The sequence below is a fragment of the Phocoena sinus genome, chromosome 11, assembly GCF_008692025.1.
Source record: "Phocoena sinus isolate mPhoSin1 chromosome 11, mPhoSin1.pri, whole genome shotgun sequence".
Lineage (NCBI taxonomy): Eukaryota > Metazoa > Chordata > Mammalia > Artiodactyla > Phocoenidae > Phocoena > Phocoena sinus.
In genome coordinates, this window is record NC_045773.1 from 47,284,872 (window position 1) to 47,301,267 (window position 16,396).

At 42.4% G+C, this 16,396-nt stretch overlaps 2 protein-coding genes across 4 annotated transcripts in view; one reads left to right on the top strand and one right to left on the bottom strand.

The window, feature by feature from the left end:
- Positions 1–4,042: 4,042 nt before the first annotated feature.
- KIAA1143 (KIAA1143 ortholog) lies at positions 4,043–10,978 on the bottom strand. Of its 2 annotated transcripts, XM_032648029.1 has the most exons (5): positions 10,823–10,978; positions 7,796–7,940; positions 6,704–6,917; positions 6,033–6,123; positions 4,043–4,806 (listed from the first exon to the last, which is right to left on the bottom strand). In XM_032648029.1, exons 1-5 carry the CDS (start codon positions 10,928–10,930, stop codon positions 4,777–4,779), a joined length of 588 nt encoding a protein of 195 aa, XP_032503920.1. In that variant the 5' UTR covers positions 10,931–10,978; the 3' UTR covers positions 4,043–4,776. The 2 variants fall into 2 exon arrangements, with proteins under 2 accessions (XP_032503920.1, XP_032503921.1); XM_032648030.1 differs by lacking the exons at positions 4,043–4,806; positions 6,033–6,123 and having other exon boundaries at positions 6,670–6,917.
- Positions 10,979–11,098: 120 nt separating this feature from the next.
- Positions 11,099–16,396, top strand: part of KIF15 (kinesin family member 15) — a 74,810-nt gene continuing 69,512 nt past the window's right edge. The window contains exon 1 of one of the 2 annotated variants that reach the window (XM_032648011.1): positions 11,099–11,209. Coding sequence is in view for 1 of the 2 variants with exons in the window: in XM_032648010.1 (XP_032503901.1) it covers positions 11,191–11,209 (19 nt within the window). In the remaining variant the exon portion in view is untranslated. The remainder of the gene's footprint in view (positions 11,210–16,396) is intronic. The other variant, XM_032648010.1, reaches the window with a different exon arrangement.

Below are 16,396 nucleotides of genomic sequence, written 5' to 3' on the forward strand. Positions count from 1 at the left end.
AGAATGGGCTGTAGGCGCGTGGGCTTCAGTAGTTATGGCTTACGGGCTCTAGAGCACAGGCTCAGTAGTTGTGGCACATGGGCTTAGTTGCTCTGCGGCATGTGGGGTCTTCCTGGACTAGGGATCAAACCTGTGTCTCCTGCATTGGCAGGCGGATTCTTATCGACTGTGCCACCAGGGAAGCGCCTATGCAGGCTTTTTTTTTTTTTTTTTTTGCGGTACGCGGGCCTCTTACTGTTGTGGCCTCTCCCGTTGCGGAGCACAGGCTCCGGACGCACAGGCTCAGCGGCCATGGCTCACGGGCCCAGCCGCTCCGCAGCATGTGGGATCTTCCCGGACTGGGGCACAAACCCGTGTCCCCTGCATCGGCAGGCGAACCCTAAACCACAGCGCCACCAGGGAAGCCCTATGCAGCCTTTATGAATTGTTTTTTTTTCACTTAGTAATATGCATTTAATTTTCTCCATGTCTTTTCATGGCTTGATAGCGCATTTCTTTTTTTAAAAAATATTTTTAATTAATTAATGTGTGGCTGCGTTGGGTTTTCGTTGCTGCATGCGGGCTTTCATTGCGGGCTTCTTTCTTAGCGGAGCATGGGCGCCAGGTGCACGGGCTTCAGTAGTTGTGGCACACGGGCTCAGCCGCTCCGTGGCACATGGGATCTTCCCCGACCAGGGCTTGAACCCGTGTCCTCTGCATTAACAGGCAGATTCTTAACCACTTCACCACCAGGGAAGCCCGATAGCTCATTTCTTTTTAGCGCTAAATAACATTCCATTGTCTTGTTGTACCGCAGTTTATTTATCCATTCACCTACTGAAGGATACTTTGGTTGTTTCCAGACTTTGGCAATTATGGATATAGCTGCAATAAACATCTGTGTTCAGGTTTTTGTGTGGACCTAAGTTTACAAGTTCTTTGGGTACATACCAAGGGGCGCAATTGCTGGATCATGTTTAGTTTTTTAAGGAAGCGCCAAACTGTCTTCCAAGGTGGTGACCATTTTGCACTCCCACCAGCAATGAATGAGAGTTCCTGTTGCTCCATATTCTTGTTAACATTTGCTGTTGTCAGTGCTCTGGATTTTAGCCATTTTAATACGTGTGTAGTGGTAGCTTATTGTTGTTTTAATTTGTGTTTCCCTGATGACATATGAGGTGGGGCATCTTTTCTATGCATATTTGCCATTTGTATATTTCTTTGGTGAGGTATCTGTTCAGGATGTTTCCCCATCTTTAATTGGGTGTCCAGCTTCCATTGCCCACAAGTTTACAGAGAACCTTCTCTGGGAGGTAGACAATACTGCCGCAGTTGTACCAGAGACCCAGCTTGACTTGTTGGCTCAGGGAGAGGCAAGGGCAATGGGAAAACTGACTCTGTGCTACCATCTCCTCAGGCGCCCAGGGCAGGAGGGGAAAAGTGTAGTGGTGCACAGCTGGATTGGCGTAGGGAGGAGAACGCTGATATGCGAGTGTCAAGGCAGGACAGATGGTTTGTGTTCTAGGACCCCACACTGCAGATTCAGAGGATCCAGACTTTGGAGAGAATGGAGGCTGTGATGGGATGAGGAGCAAGAGAAGTTATGGCTAGACTTGGGAGAATTTGGGGAAACAGCTACACGAATACAAAGTTCGGGGTCCCATCCTACAGCTGAGGAACTTGGTCAGCTCTCCCCCAGCAGCTCCTGGGACCAGTACTGTGCTAGCTGTTGCCAGTCTCTAAGGAAACGTTCAAATCAATGATGATAACTCAACGGTCCCTTCTGTCCCAGCTTCTGGGACCACATATGCCTAAATCACGTTAAGCTTGGGGCTGCCATTAGCCTAGAATGATTGTGGGGCAATGGAGGATTCCTAACCTCAGGCCTGGACAGACGCCTTCCGTCTAGCCTTTCTCCTGTCTGAAAGACTTCATGCATAACTTGGGAGAAGCAGTAGGTTGGTGAGAGTAGATGTCAGTCAAAACTGTTTCCATAGCAATGTGAGGCTCAGAAAGCAAGAACCTCTGGAGAGACAGGGCCCAGGACTGGGAAAAGAGCCACAGAAGTGGGAGCTTGAAAACTCAGAAGACATGTGTCTTGCTTCCTGATTTGACTGCATTGCCCTGGTTATCTTGAGCCATGCAATCAGATATGATTGCATTTTGCACTGTTTTGTGTCAAATGTGAAAATACCTTTGACCCTTAGAAAGTGCCAGAGACTTCCTCAGGAGTTGCAGGACTCCTAATGAGTGAAAGAAAAAATCCTGTTTACTCCAATAATACCTAAAACTACACTGTCCAAAGGAGTGGCCACTCATTACATGTGGCTATTTTGTTCTCTTTTTTTCTTTTAGCTGCACCGTGTGGCTTGTGGGATCTTAGTTCCCTGACCAGGTATTGAACCTGGCCCTCGGCAGTGGAAGTGCTGAGTCCTAACCACTGGACCGCCAGGGAATTTCCTACATGTGGCTATTTAAGCTAGTTAAAATTAACAGAAGGAAAAGTTCAGTTTCTCACTCACTCTAGCCACATTTCCAGTGCTCAATGACCACATGTGGCTAGGGGCAGCAAAGCTGTAAAACATTTCCATTATTGTGGAATATTCTTTTCTTTTTAACATCCTTATTGGAGTATAATTGCTTTACATTGTTGTGTTAGTTTCTGCTGTATAACAAAGTGAATCATATTATGGAATATTCTATCAGACAGTGCTGGCCTTGATATTTGGCTTTCCTAGGCAATAAACTTCAAAATATTTTTTGGACGCTGATATAGATTTGATGACCTTTTATTTTGACAAGTAAGCACATTAGATTAACCTGCTCTTTGTTATAACCATTATTTCATAAAATAAAAACCAGAGATAAGAAACCTATAATCTCAGAATAAAGGATTTCTTCAGAAGAAAGTATAAATGGGCATCTTTGCAGTGACACTGACAGAGAAGCCCTGGAGCCTGTATTGACATTCCTGTGCCTTTGTCAGCTTGTAGGACTTGGGCCTCTTTAGTACTGCACTTGAGTCCTGTCCTTGAAAAGGGCATCAGGAAGGCCCTTTTGGAAAGTGACGTGCCCATCTCAGTGCATCATGTAAGGAGGTCATGATGTCAGTATGACTTATTACTGGTAATGTTACTTTGATCATTTAGATAAGGTGGCATCTGCCTGGTTTTCCACTGTAAATGACTTGTTTTCCTTTTGTAATCTCTGGAGATATACTTTGAGACTATGCAAATAGTGATTTTTTCCAGCATATTTCTGGCCACTAATTTTGACATCTTTTGATGAATCTTTCCAACACCACTTAGGTATTTGTTTACTATGGCCTCTGTAACAAACTATCACAAACTTGGTGGCTTAAAAGAACAGAAATGTATGCTCTCAGAGTTCTAGAAGCCAGAAGTTTGAAATCAGTTTCATTAGGCTGAAGTCAGGGTGTTGGCAGGTCTGCACTCCCTCTGCAGACTTTTGGGGAGAATCTTGTTTCTTCCAGCTTCTGGTGGCTGTGAGCATTCTCTGCCTCTCTTCACATTGTCTTGTCTGTGTCTAATCTCTGTCTGCCTTTCTCTTACAAGGAAATGTGTGATGGCTTTTAGAGCCTCTCCAGATTATCCAGGATTCTCTGAGAGTCTTAATTTAATCACACCTGCAAACTTTACCACATAAGGTAACATTCACAGGTTCCAGGGATTAGGACCTATCTCTTAGGAGGCTGCCATTCAGACCACTGCAACTTCTTATTGTGGAATTTTCCAAATGGTGATTTTTTTTCTTTTTTAAAAAATTTTATTTATTTTATTTTTATTTTTGGCTGCGTTGGGTCTTTGTTCCTGCGCACGGGCTTCTCATTGTGGTGGCTTCTCTTGTTGCGGAGCACGGGCTCTAGGCGTGTGGGCTTCAGTAGTTGTGGCTCGAGGGCTCTAGAGCACAGGCTCAGTAGTTGTGGCACACTGGCTTAGTTGCTCCGCGGCACGTGGGATCTCCTGGACCAGGGCTCGAACCCGTGTCCCCTGAATTGGCAGGCGGATTCTTAACCACTGCGCCACCAGGGAAGTCCCCCAAATGGTGATTTTTCTATTTCCATCATTCCTCCTACATTTATTAATTGGGATTCTACTGCAAGGAAGACCTAGCCGTTCTCCTCCAGGTGTGTCCTTTTGACATGCCCCCATTATTCTTTGAGGACCGCCTTACTTTTGGATGTTCCAGGCTTGTCCTTTTACTATTCCTGCCTCAGCCCTGGGATTACATTACTGGCCTATTTGTCTAGCCCTGCTCCTATGGTCCATTTCTGAGAAGCAAGGGGATAGTTCGTGAGGGAAAAGGACTAGCCTCTCTTCTCTGGCCCCAAACTCATTCACCTTTCTCTGCAATTAACAGGACCCACTGTTCTTAGAAAGCAGTTTACAGAGGTGAAGCAATTTTCTTAAGGCTGCTTAGCAGATGTCACCTGCCACCCTACCTTGGTCTTGGGCTTTCATCATGAGATATGCTTCCTGGCTGGTAACACTTACACTTAACATTGTTAGAAATATCACCTACGGTAAAGACTTCATCAATATGATAAGTTTCAAGATTTAAGATCTTTTAAATAGTCTTTTGTGTTACTTGTTTAAATCTTTTGTTTTATCTCCCTTATAATAGGCTTTATCAGTATTTCTCAAATTTGAGTGTGCATCAGAACCACCTGGCAGACTTGTTACAGAGAATGCTGGGCCCTACACCCGAAATTTCTGATTCTCAGGCAAGGCCTGCAAATTTGCATCTTTAGGTTTCCAGGGGTGCTGATGCTGCTTGTCAAGGATCCACACTTTGAGAACCACCAGCCTGTTAAAAAAAAAAAATTAAACACTCATTTATTCTAACTATATTTATTCTGCTCTTAATATGTTAGGTACTGTTCTGGGTACAGAGGATACAGAGGTAAGACAAAGTCCCTGCCCTCAAGACTCCCACCTGTAAATGATAAGACATACTAAAATTTACAGTAATTAAAGCAGTGGGGTGTTGGTACAAGAATAGATATAGCCGTGATACAGATTAGAAAAAACCCTGGCTCGTTATGTGAGTATACATTAAAGATAGTACTAGGAATGGATTCGGGACTAGTCTGTATAATTTAGAGAGCCTATTTCAGGACTCACTCGCCCACTCACATGAATCACTTTTGAGGATTCTTTACACTAGGTCTTAAAATGGCTGAAAGATAGATGTGGCACCAAATTCATAACATGGAATCTGAAATTCCTAATTTCCGGCTGGTGAAGAATGGGATCTTGACAAGTCTCCAGTTTTGGTTGACTTGCAGTAATGAGGAAAATTATTAGGTAACATGAAAAACAGTTTAGCTTCCCTGGTCAATCAAAAAAAAATGCCAGTTAAATATAACTATTAAACACCATTTTCAAAGCATCAAATTGAATGCATCATGGATGAGGTGATGTGGGCTATCGTAAACGGTATGAATAAAATGGTAAAAACCACCTAGAAAGCAATTTGAAAGAAAGCATGAAAAGCTTTAGAAATATTCAAATACTTTGATCTAGTAATTCTGCTTCCAGCAACTCATTCTAAGGAAATCATCAGAAATACACTTGGAGGTTTCTGTGCACACACATTCTACCACTGTATCATTAGGCTGCATGTAACAGAAACCTGACAGAGGCTTAACTAAGATGGTGTTTATCCTCATGTATCAGGAAGTCCAAGGCTAGTACAGCAGCTCCTCCAGGCATGCCATCACGATCCAAGCTCCTCGAGTCTTTCCACTGTACCACCCAGAACAAGTGGCTGTCTTCTTCATGCCCCAAAATGGCTCTGGTACTTCTTGGTTTCATGTTTGTGCTCCAGGCAGGATGGAGAGAGGACAAAGGTTCATGCTTGCCAAATCCGTCCTTTTGTATCAAAAAACCTAGTAAGCAGACTTCCACTTTTATCTTTTTTTTTAACCATGTCATCAATAGTGGTCACCATGTGATTCAGTAGATCCTAACTTGTATCATGGTCACCTGTATTATTACTTGTTCAAGATCCACTTGTATCTCTTAACTTACCAGAGCTGTCACATGGCTACCCTTAGCAGAAGCTGGGGAAGTATTGGTAACTAGGCACATGATCATCTCCCTCATCCAAAGTGAGGTTCTGCTGAAGAGGAAGATAAAATACAGGATCTGTTTAATTACAACATTCTCTGTAGCTATTAATGTCAGGATTTCGAATTTTACTGACCTAGAAAAATGCTTATGATACAACGTCACGTGAGAAGCAGGACTGAGAACATACAGAATACAATCACAATTTTGTTTAGAAAAATATAATTTACATACACACACATCCCACACACAGGAAATAACAAAATGTTAGTGGTAGTTAATGTCTAGAGTTAGCAGTTCAGGTCAAAAAGGTATTGATGGATAGATATGTTTTATCTTACTGAATGTTTTCTGTATTTTCTAAATTTTCTCCAGTGAACGTGTATTATCTTTTTTTTTCCTTTTAATGTTTTATTTTTATTTTTTGGCCACACCGTGCAGCATATGGAATCTTAGTTCCCCAACCAGGGACCGAACCTGTGCCCCCTGCAGTGGAAGCATGAGGTCTTAACCACTGGACAACCAGGGAAGTCCCTAAACTTGTATTATAATAGGAAAAAAAGATGTTATTTAAAAAAATACTCCGTATGTTCTTAAAGAAGACTAAGTCCAAAATATTTATTTACACTTACTCATTTTCATCTTCATTGTCAAAAGAAAGGAGGCTACTATTTTTGATTTGCTTTTGTGAGTTTTTTTTAACTGAATCCTGCTTATTTATTTCATCTTCTTCATTTGTCTTCTTCTTTTTTGAGCTTGCTCTTAAACCGGAATATTTTTCATCTGAGGAACGCTTGATTGGTTTTCGATACATAATTCTTCCATCAGCTGAAGCTGGTTCTTCATCTGCAGCAAAAAACAAAGTTAAAAAACTTTCTTTCTCTCGTTATTTTGACTTTATCGGAGAGTCAAATGGCAAGAAAATCTCATACGGTATTTATGGACATCCTTGAGTCAATTCAGTCTGGTCTTTTCCACTGCCTCTAGCTATATAGCCACAAGACATGCAGTCACTTAATAAAAACTCATGTACAGGGCGCAGTGGTTGAGAGTCCGCCTGCCAATGCAGGGGACACGGGTTCGTGCCCTGGCCGGGAAGATCCCACATGCCGCGGAGCAGCTGGGCCCGTGAGCCATGGCCGCTGAGCCTGCGCGTCCGGAGCTTGTGCTCCGCAATGGGAGAGGCCACAACAGTGAGAGGCCCGCGTACCGCAAAAAACAAAAAACAAAAACTCATGTACCGAACGAAGTATAGTGTAATATTGCCAGTCCCCAATTCATTACAATCAGACTATATTTGTTAAGTATCCCGAAAAGTGATTGTTTGGAACTCCAGCATTTCCTCCTAAATCAATGTAATAAATACTACAAATAATGAAAAAAATACTATATAGCATACCACACACCAGGCACTAATTAAATACACCTCTGTTGACTAGTTTGTAAACCAGGTATTTTTTTAAAAAACAGGATGTTTTTACTTAAATTTGCACTTAATCCTTATAACAGCCCAATAAAGTGGGCACAACTTGTCCCCATTTTACTGATGAGGTAACTGAGGCTGAGAGGTGAAATAACTTGTTCAAGGTAACACATCTGGTAAGTGTCAAAGCCAAAGTTTGAACCTAGGACTGTCTCCTTCAAACATACCATACCACTGTATAAAATGATTTCATACCTAACTCGTTAAGTTGGTAGAAAAACCAGCTTACTTTCAGACATACCTGCTTTGGCAGCCTTTATTTCTGTTTTAATTTTCATGACTTCTTCAACTGATAGGTCTCCCTTTTTTAAAACCACCACTTGGGGCTGTTCATCTTCTTTGTCACTGTGATCACCATCTTCACCTGGGAGCTGAAGCTGGATTCTCTAGGAAAAAACACAAACATAACATTTAAGTTGCTGACCTTGAACTAAATACAACCACTGTCTCTGTGAGAAGCTGTAATTACTAGAGTGAGAAGGGTAACATTATTGACTAAATGTGTTTGGCAATGAATTTTCAAGTAACTCTTAAAAATCTAACCTCACCAGAGTAGGGAAGAGGTCCACCTGCCAGTTATCCTGGGGTGCCTGTCCAAGGGATCTGGTTTCCATTTCAGCAGGACCCCAGCTTGCAGTTCCTGATGTCAGCGGCCCTCTGCTTCATGTTCTGCCAGCATTCAGCCTACTCAGGGTAGTGCTGACTACAGCAGTTCTCTCTGCTCTTCATCAACCCTTTTCATGTACACCTCTTCTCAAAGTGTGACAAAAAATAAACACCACCGAAGTACAGAAAACGGCAAGTAAAAGGTCCTCCTTCACCTACTTCTGCTTATCTTTACCCCCTTCCAGTAGCTTGTTTGGTGGGTATCCTAAGTGTTATTCTAAGTGTATAAAAATACGGAGGTACAGAAAACATTTTGTATACAAACAAGACACGGAACATACTACTATATGACTCGCTTCCTTTTTTCTTTTTAAATTATGAAATTTACCAAACATAAAAAAGTACAGAAAATAACAGAAACTATGCACTGACTCTACAGGTGCAACAAATGGTAATATTTGGCTAGTTGACTGAGATTTTTAAAAATGTCAGACATCATATAAGCCCCACTCACCCAAGTTTTTTACTCAAAAACATCTTTGCACAATGCCTTGAGATACATATGGCATCATCTATTTTTAAAAATCACGGCCCAGTATTTATACATATGGTTATCTCATGGTTTATTTGACCAATTCTTTGTAAGTAAAAATTTTGGTTGTTTCTAGTTTTTTTCTACTATAATAAAATTTTTGCACATGTTTTTGTTCACTTTTGCAAACTTACACACAGATAAATTCCTCGAATGGAAATGCTAGGTTGAAAGGCGTGCACACCCACCACACATTATTCAAATAGATGTCAGTCCACCTCTCACAGAGCCTTCCTTGTCTCCCAAACAGGGCAACAAAGCCCTGCAGCTGTCCGACCACAGCTGTAATCTTAAACTATAATTATATCGTGATTTCCCATGAAACTCTTTTCTTTTTGTTAACAGATTCCTAGAATGATTACACTGCCAAAATGATTAAGAGTGAAGTTGGTTTCGCAAACACAGGAACCTGGGACATGTCTATGGAAAAGTCTGTTGATCAAATGTGTTAGCCCGAATGACTGATATTATTTGGAAAGTTCCCCGCCCCCCTGCCCCGAGTTCTCCTAAGATAGCATTCTAAGCTGCAGTCTTCAAGGTGTTAACTAGGCACACACATGATCATCACTAGGACCTGAAGCAAACTATAAAATTAGGTCCATATTCTCCTCATTGCTGAAACCATGTCCCTTTTCTCAAACGTCATCCTCTTTGCCATAGTCACTGTTTTTGGTCCTGGGGACCAGTCACTCCCTGATCATGTTATCTCTATCCAAACATGCTCCTTGTTGCCTACTGAATAGTCCATATGGCCTCACCTCTATCAGTCCCTCAATCACTTCTAAACACAGTCAGTCCGTGACTCACTGTCTCTACACCTTTACCCATGCCGTTCCTTCCATCTCTACCTGCTGACTTACCCATGCTCAAGATTCAATCTAAATGTCCCTTCCTCCATGAAGCCTTGCCTAATGATAACCACAGTCATCTAACCAATGTAACTCGTCACCCACTACTTGGTGCCACAGGCACTGTGCTAGGAAAATATAGAGGGATTAAGATACTTAGAGTGTTCGATTTAGAGGCGGAGATACCCAAGAGAGTAAGTAGTTGCCATGCATAATGATGAGTATTGCAGATAAGATGTGGATTGAGTGAAGAGAAGAACAGAGGAGGAGTTACTGTCTGGGGGAGGTTCAAAAGGCTTCACTGAGGTGGTGACCTGTGAGGGCTGAGATGAGGCAGGCAGGAAGGTGTTAAAGAACAGGGCATTTTGGAGATCCATCTCTTTGTCCTTTCAGAGCCTGGCCCAGGGCCTGGATTTAGCACATACTCACTGGATTAACTGCACTTAAGTCAATCTTGTGTCCTTCTACTAAGTGACTTGAGGGGTGGGTCTTTGTGCAAGTGCAAGACACAAAGTGCTAAATAAATTCTCTATTTCTCCACACATGCCCTAAGCATAATACTCTTTCTATTAAAAAAGGTAGGGCAGATTTTGATGTGAATCAGTTCGGGTAGGAGCCTGGGGGAGCTTAGAAGTTGCCTCCCACCGATCCCCATTTCTAAACTATCCAGGTGTGGCTCCTTCCTGAAGCTCCTCTTCTTCTATTGAAAGCCAAGATATAAAAGGTTTTTGCTTTCCGTTTTTTTTTTTTTTTTTTTTTTTTTTTTGTGACAACAAGCACAGAAGGGCATTCGTTAAGGATGTTCCAGACTCAAGGCTTAGGATATCAGGTCATTTGATCGAGTGGCCTTAGTTTCTTTACCTGGAAAATGGGACGACGCTACCACCCACACTGCTAACTACAGGTTATGCGATAAGCAAGTGAAAACGAAGAGAGACGAAAATGATCTTTCTTAACTGTCTACGAAGGACGAGGCGCTTTACCTGCGTGAAGTCATTTTCAAAAACACAGCAGCACTGTGAAAACGACAAATAGCTTCCTGGGCGAAAGAGGCAGTAGTTTGTTTGAAGATGACCAGCCTGGGGTCTGAGGACACTCGGACTAGGGGCCGGGCGCGGGTGCGAGGAGAGACCCATCAGTATCTAGCCTCCAAGTCAAGCCAGAAGCTGAAATTGGCGGAGCGGGCCGCATTTCTGCGGTAACGGGACTGGCCCGGGCTCACCTTGGTTTCTACCGTGGGCCCTTCCTCGTAGCCGATCCGTTCCTTGAAGCGGGCCAGGAACGCCGGCTCGGCTGGCCGCACGTACGACACCTGGTTCCGCTTGCTCATAGCCGCGCTACGGGAAAACAGGACCCCACAGCCGCCTGGAGACTGTACAGAGGCGACGGCGCTTACTCGTGACGTCACGTAGGCCCCGCCCCTGACACAGGGCCTGGCAACATGGCAGCCTCCGCGCTGGCGTCAACGTCCGACCTGAGCGCCAAATTTAAATTCGCGGCCATCTTGAGTGGGCGGAATCTCCGTGCGCGGCTGGGCTGGAAGTGAGGGCGGTCGCTCCGTCGGTCTCGGGATCGAGGGGTGAGGGCACCATGGCGTCCGGCTGCAAAAGTAAGTGAGAAGCCCAGGCTTCGTGACCCCGTCTCCGCCCCCAAATACGAGCTTTCCTGCTGGGCGGGAAGGGCAGGAGCGGACTGAGAGGCGGGGGATATTTGAAATCTCCCTCTGTCTCTCCAAGATAATACACTAATGGAACAGCTCTTTTCCCTTCCGTCTATGTGTTGGGCGCACGCTACGAGCCTGGCGCAATTCTAAGCTCTGGGGCTGAGCAGAGAACCGGAACCGAGCCCTCATCCAGGCGCTTGGCTGCTAAGCGACCTGCTGGTTCTTCCCTCCTGTTATCGGTCCTGCCGTTTCGTCGCTGGCCTCTTCCCGAGTCCGGACCCGGGCTGCCTCTCTAGGTATCTTCGCCTGAGGGTCGGCCCCAGCTCTCACTACCTTCTGCGTATTTCCACAATACTGACTTTCCTGAAGGGAAGAACTTATTCTTGTTCCAAGCATGTCTTTCTCTTTTGGAGGGTCCGCTGTGGACTCTCCTTAGGTAAGGGACTTTGAAAGCACAGAATTCAGTAGTGTCTTTATATTCTCACAGTCCTTTTTTTCTTCTCCAGGAGACCCCTTCAGTTTCTTCCTTTTTCTCATGGAAGGGAGCCTGTCATTTTGCTTTTGATAAACGGTTCAACTTTACTAATTTCTTGGTCCTTTGCTGCACCTGTATACGTGCCTCTTACATCGCCTAACCCTTTAAGGAGTCTTGGTTTTTTAAAGCTGATTTTGAGCTGATTCGATGGATCTTTGTGAATGGTATGAACGGTAACGAGGCGATGCCTATGTTAGAAGATTGAACAAATGGTGAATTTTTGGTGTTTGAACCTTTCGGTAACGTTAATGCTTTTAGCTGTCAATTGCAATTCTTTCCTGATACGTTTGTTGTTTTACTTACCTTTTAGGTCCATTATACCATTAACACCTCATTATGCTCTCTTTTTCCATCTAAAATGTTCCTTTTCCTCCCCCATTTTCAGTATTCAGGGAATATTGGCACACAAATTGGTACGTTATTGGAGCAAAATGTTGATCGCGCTTTCTGCACAATCACAGTGTTCAGTAAATCTGGACTCAAGCAAGAGAATTGATGTTTGTGATATTAGAGCATCTGTTTATTTAATGGAAAGTGACATATGTATGTGACTGTGTTAAAGGACTCTGTCCTGTCTGTACACATCAAGAAGTGATGGGAGAGCTTCCCTGGTGGCACAGTGGTTAAGAATCCGCCTGCCAATGCAGGGGACACGGTTTCGATCCCTGGTCCGGAAAGATCCCACATGCTGCAGAGCAACTAAGCCCGTGCACCACAACTACTGAGCCTGCTCACTGGAGCCGGCGAACCACACCTACTGAGCCCATGTGCTGCAACTACTGAAGCCCTCACTCCTAGAGCCCATTCCGCAACAAGAGAAGCCACCGCAATGGGAAGCCCACACACTGGAACGAAGACCCAACACAGCCCAAAATAAATAAATAAATAAATAATTTTTTCTAAAAAGTGACGGGAGCAAGGGTATTCACAGCTCCCCTTTATGATGGTGGTGATTTCCATGGGGAACTCTCCTGCTCCTTTAAGTTTGTTAGCAAAGTTGAGGTTGATGACATCCCAGGTAAGTGCATTCCCAGCAGGCTTAGAGACCGGGAACATGAAGTGGGAACACAGGGAAGGAGAGAGCCCATGCAGTGCTCCCTGCAGCTCTTACTTTTGTGCTCATGAAGGTTGTTTCTTGTGACAACACTGGCACCATGGGTTGCTGACTGAAATCAGAGAAATGAGAATGTGAAATAACCCTCATGAAATTGACTGAGTTTAAGAGTCCCTTTCTGAACTTAATCATATTTGGCTAGATGATCCATAGCTATCTGGACTGCAGAGTAAGCATCTAAGGTTTGTTGGTTTGTTTGTTTTTATTGAAGTATAGTTGACTTACAGTGTTTCAGGTGTACAGCAAAGTGATTCAGTTACATATTTATTTATTTATTTATTTATTTTCTGATTGTGTCATCTGCCCGCTCTAAATTCTTCTTTTTTTTTTTAACTTTTAATTTTATATTGGAGTATAGCCAATTAACAATGTTGTGATAGTTTCAGGTGCAAGGCAAAGCGACTCAGCCACACATATACATGTATCCGTTCTCCCTCAAACTCCCCTCCCATCCAGGCTGCCACATAACATTGAACAGGGTTCCCTGTGCTATACAGTAGGTCCTTGTTGGTTATCCATTTAAAATATAGTAGTGTGTACATGTCAATCCCAAACTCCCTAACTATCCCTTTGCCCCACCCTTCCCTCCTGGTAACCATAAATTCATTCTCTAAGTTTGTGAGTCTGTTTCTATTTTGTAAATGAGTTCATTTGTATCATTTCTTTTTAGATTCTGCTTATAAGTGATATCATTCTCCTTCTCTGTCTGACTTAACTTCACTCAGTATGACAATCTCTAGGTCCATCCATGTTGCTGCAAATGGCATTATTTCATTCTTTTTAATGGCTAATATTCCATTGTATATATGTACCACATCTTCTTTATCCATCTAGTTGCTTCCATGTCTTTGCTATTGTAAGCAGTACTGCAATGAACACTGGGGTGCATGTATCCTTTCGGACCATGTTTTTCTCTGGATATGTGCCCAGGAGTGGGATTGCAGGGTCATATGCTAGCTCTTATTGTTGAATTGTCTATTTCTCCCTTCATTTCTTGTCATGTATTTTGGTGCTTTGTTACTAGGTGAATATATGTTTGTTATTTTTTTTTAAGTAATTAATTTTATTTTTGGCTGCATTGGGTCTTCGTTGCTGCATGCGGGCTTTCTCTAGTTGAGGCGAGCGGGGCCTACTCTTCATTGCAGTGCGCGGGCTTCTCATTGCGGTGGCTTCTCTTGTTGTGGACAATGGGCTCTAGGTGCGTGGGCTTCAGTAGTTGTGGCTCGCGAGCTCTAGAGCGCAGGCTCGGTAGTTGTGGCGCACGGGCTTAGTTGCTCTGCAGCATGTGGGATCTTCCCGGACCAGGGCTCGAACCCGTGTCCCCTGCATTGGCAGGTGGATTCTTAACACTGCACCACGAGGGAAGTCCCTAAGTATATGTTTATATCTGTGTTATCTTCCTGGTCGTTTGACCCTTCTATCATTATAAAAAATATTCTTCTTTATCTCTGGTAACTTTGTTTTAAAGTCTGTCTGAAACCTGTATAGCCACTCCTGCTTTCTTGTGATTGCTGTTTGCATGAGATAATCTTTTTTCATCCTTTTACTTTCCATATGTTTATATGTTTGAATCTAAAGTGTGTTTCCTTTAGATAGTATATAGTTGGAGCATGTTTTTTCATCTTAGTCTGACAATCTCTGCCCCTTGATTGGGTTGTTTAATCCATTCACATGTTGTTATTGATTTGGTTGTATTCACATCTGCCATTTTACTTTTCATTTTCTATGTGTCACATGTTTTTTATGTTTCTCTGTTCCACCTTTACTGCTTTTTAAAAAAAATTTTATTGGATTATAGTTGAATCAGCAAAATTGAATCAGTTATACATATATATATATATAAAATGCATATATCCACTTTTTTAAAAATTCTTTTCCCATGTAGGCCATTACAGAGTATTGAGTAGAGTTCCCTGTGCTATATAGTAGGTCCTTATTAGTTATTTATTTTATATATAGTAGTGTGTATATGTCAATCCTAATCTCCCAATTTATCCCTCCCCACTTGTTATGCCCTGGTAGCCATAAATAATTTGTTTTCTACATCTGTGACTCTATTTCCATTTTGTTACTGCTCTTTTTTTTTTTGGAGGGGGGCCACGCCACATGCAGGATATTAGTTCCCCGACCAGGGATCGAACTCGTGCTCCCAGCAGTGGAAGTGTGGAGTCCTAACCACCGGACCACCAGGGAACTCCCTGCTTTCTTTTTTTGAAGTTTTTTTTTTTAATGATTGCTCTAGGGTTTAACATATACATCTTAACAGTGTCAGCTTTTATTTTTGGCTGCGTTGGGTCTTCATTGCTGTGCGCTGGCTTTCTCTAGTTGCAGCGAGCAGGGGCTATGTAGCTTTATTCCCTTTCACCCCCTTCTTTGGTATTATTATTAAACAAGTTACATCTATTGTTAAAAACCCAACAATACATTACTTTACCATCTTTAGTCATTTCCTTAGGCTGTTACAGCTTTGTTCCTACCCACCTTCCTTGTGCTATTATTGGCAAATATACATATGTTTCTATATGTTGTAGGCCCAACAATACATTATATACATATTATTTTATACATTTGTTTTGTAATTCAAGTAAGGGGAGGAGAAAATAGGCATTTCTATTGTTTTTTATAATTACATAATCACTGTTACCTGGTGCTCTTTGCTTTTTTTCATGTAGATTTGAATTTTACTGTCTGTGGTCACTACTTTCAGGCTGAAGAACTTCCTTTATTATTTCTTGTAAGGTGGGCCTTCTAACAACAAACTCTCTAATTCCTCTGGCCTCTGTTGTTTCTGCTGAGAGTCAGCTGTTAATCTGATTGGGGTTCTCTCATAAGTAATGACTCTCAGCATTTTTACTATGATGTATCTGTGGATCTGCATGGGTTTATCCTTTTTGGAATTTGTTGAACTTCCTGGATGTGTAGATTGCTTTTTAATGAATTTGGGAAGTTTTTGGCCATTATTTCTTTGAATTTTTTCTGTTCTTTCTCTTCTGTTCCTTCTCCTGATACTTCCCATTTATGTATGTTGGTATGCTTAATCACGTCCCACATTTCTCTGAGTCTCACCTCACTTTTCTTCATCCTTTTTTCTCTCTGTTCTTTGACTTTTATAATCTCTATTGATCTATCTTAGAGCTTGCTTGTTCTTTTTTCTGCCAGTTCAAGTCTACTTTGAGCCATTCAAGGGAATTTTTATTTCACTTGATACACTTTTCAACTCCAGAGTTTCCATTTGTTTCTTTTTTATAATTTTTCTTTATTGCTATTCTCTATTTGGTGTGGACATTGTCCTCATACCTTCCTTTAATTCTTAATTTTGATTTCCTTTGGTTCTGTACATGTTTATAATGGCTACTTTGGAGTCTTTTCCTGACAAACCCAGCGTGTAGGCGCTGTCACAGGCAGTTTCTGATGCCTGCTTTTTTTCTGGTTTATGGATCATACTTTCTTGTTTCTCTGAATTCCTTGTAATTTTTTTGTTAGA

Coding starts and splice junctions, on each gene's coding strand:
- KIAA1143 (XM_032648029.1), bottom strand. CDS start 10,930: ATGAGCAAGCGGAACCAGGTGTCGTACGTGCGGCCAGCCGAGCCGGCG. Junction 7,941..10,822: donor GGCCCACGGTAGAAACCAAG/GTGAGCCCGGGC, acceptor GTTTTTTCCTAG/AGAATCCAGCTTCAGCTCCC. Junction 6,124..6,703: donor GACAATGAAGATGAAAATGA/GTAAGTGTAAAT, acceptor CTTCCTCTTCAG/CAGAACCTCACTTTGGATGA.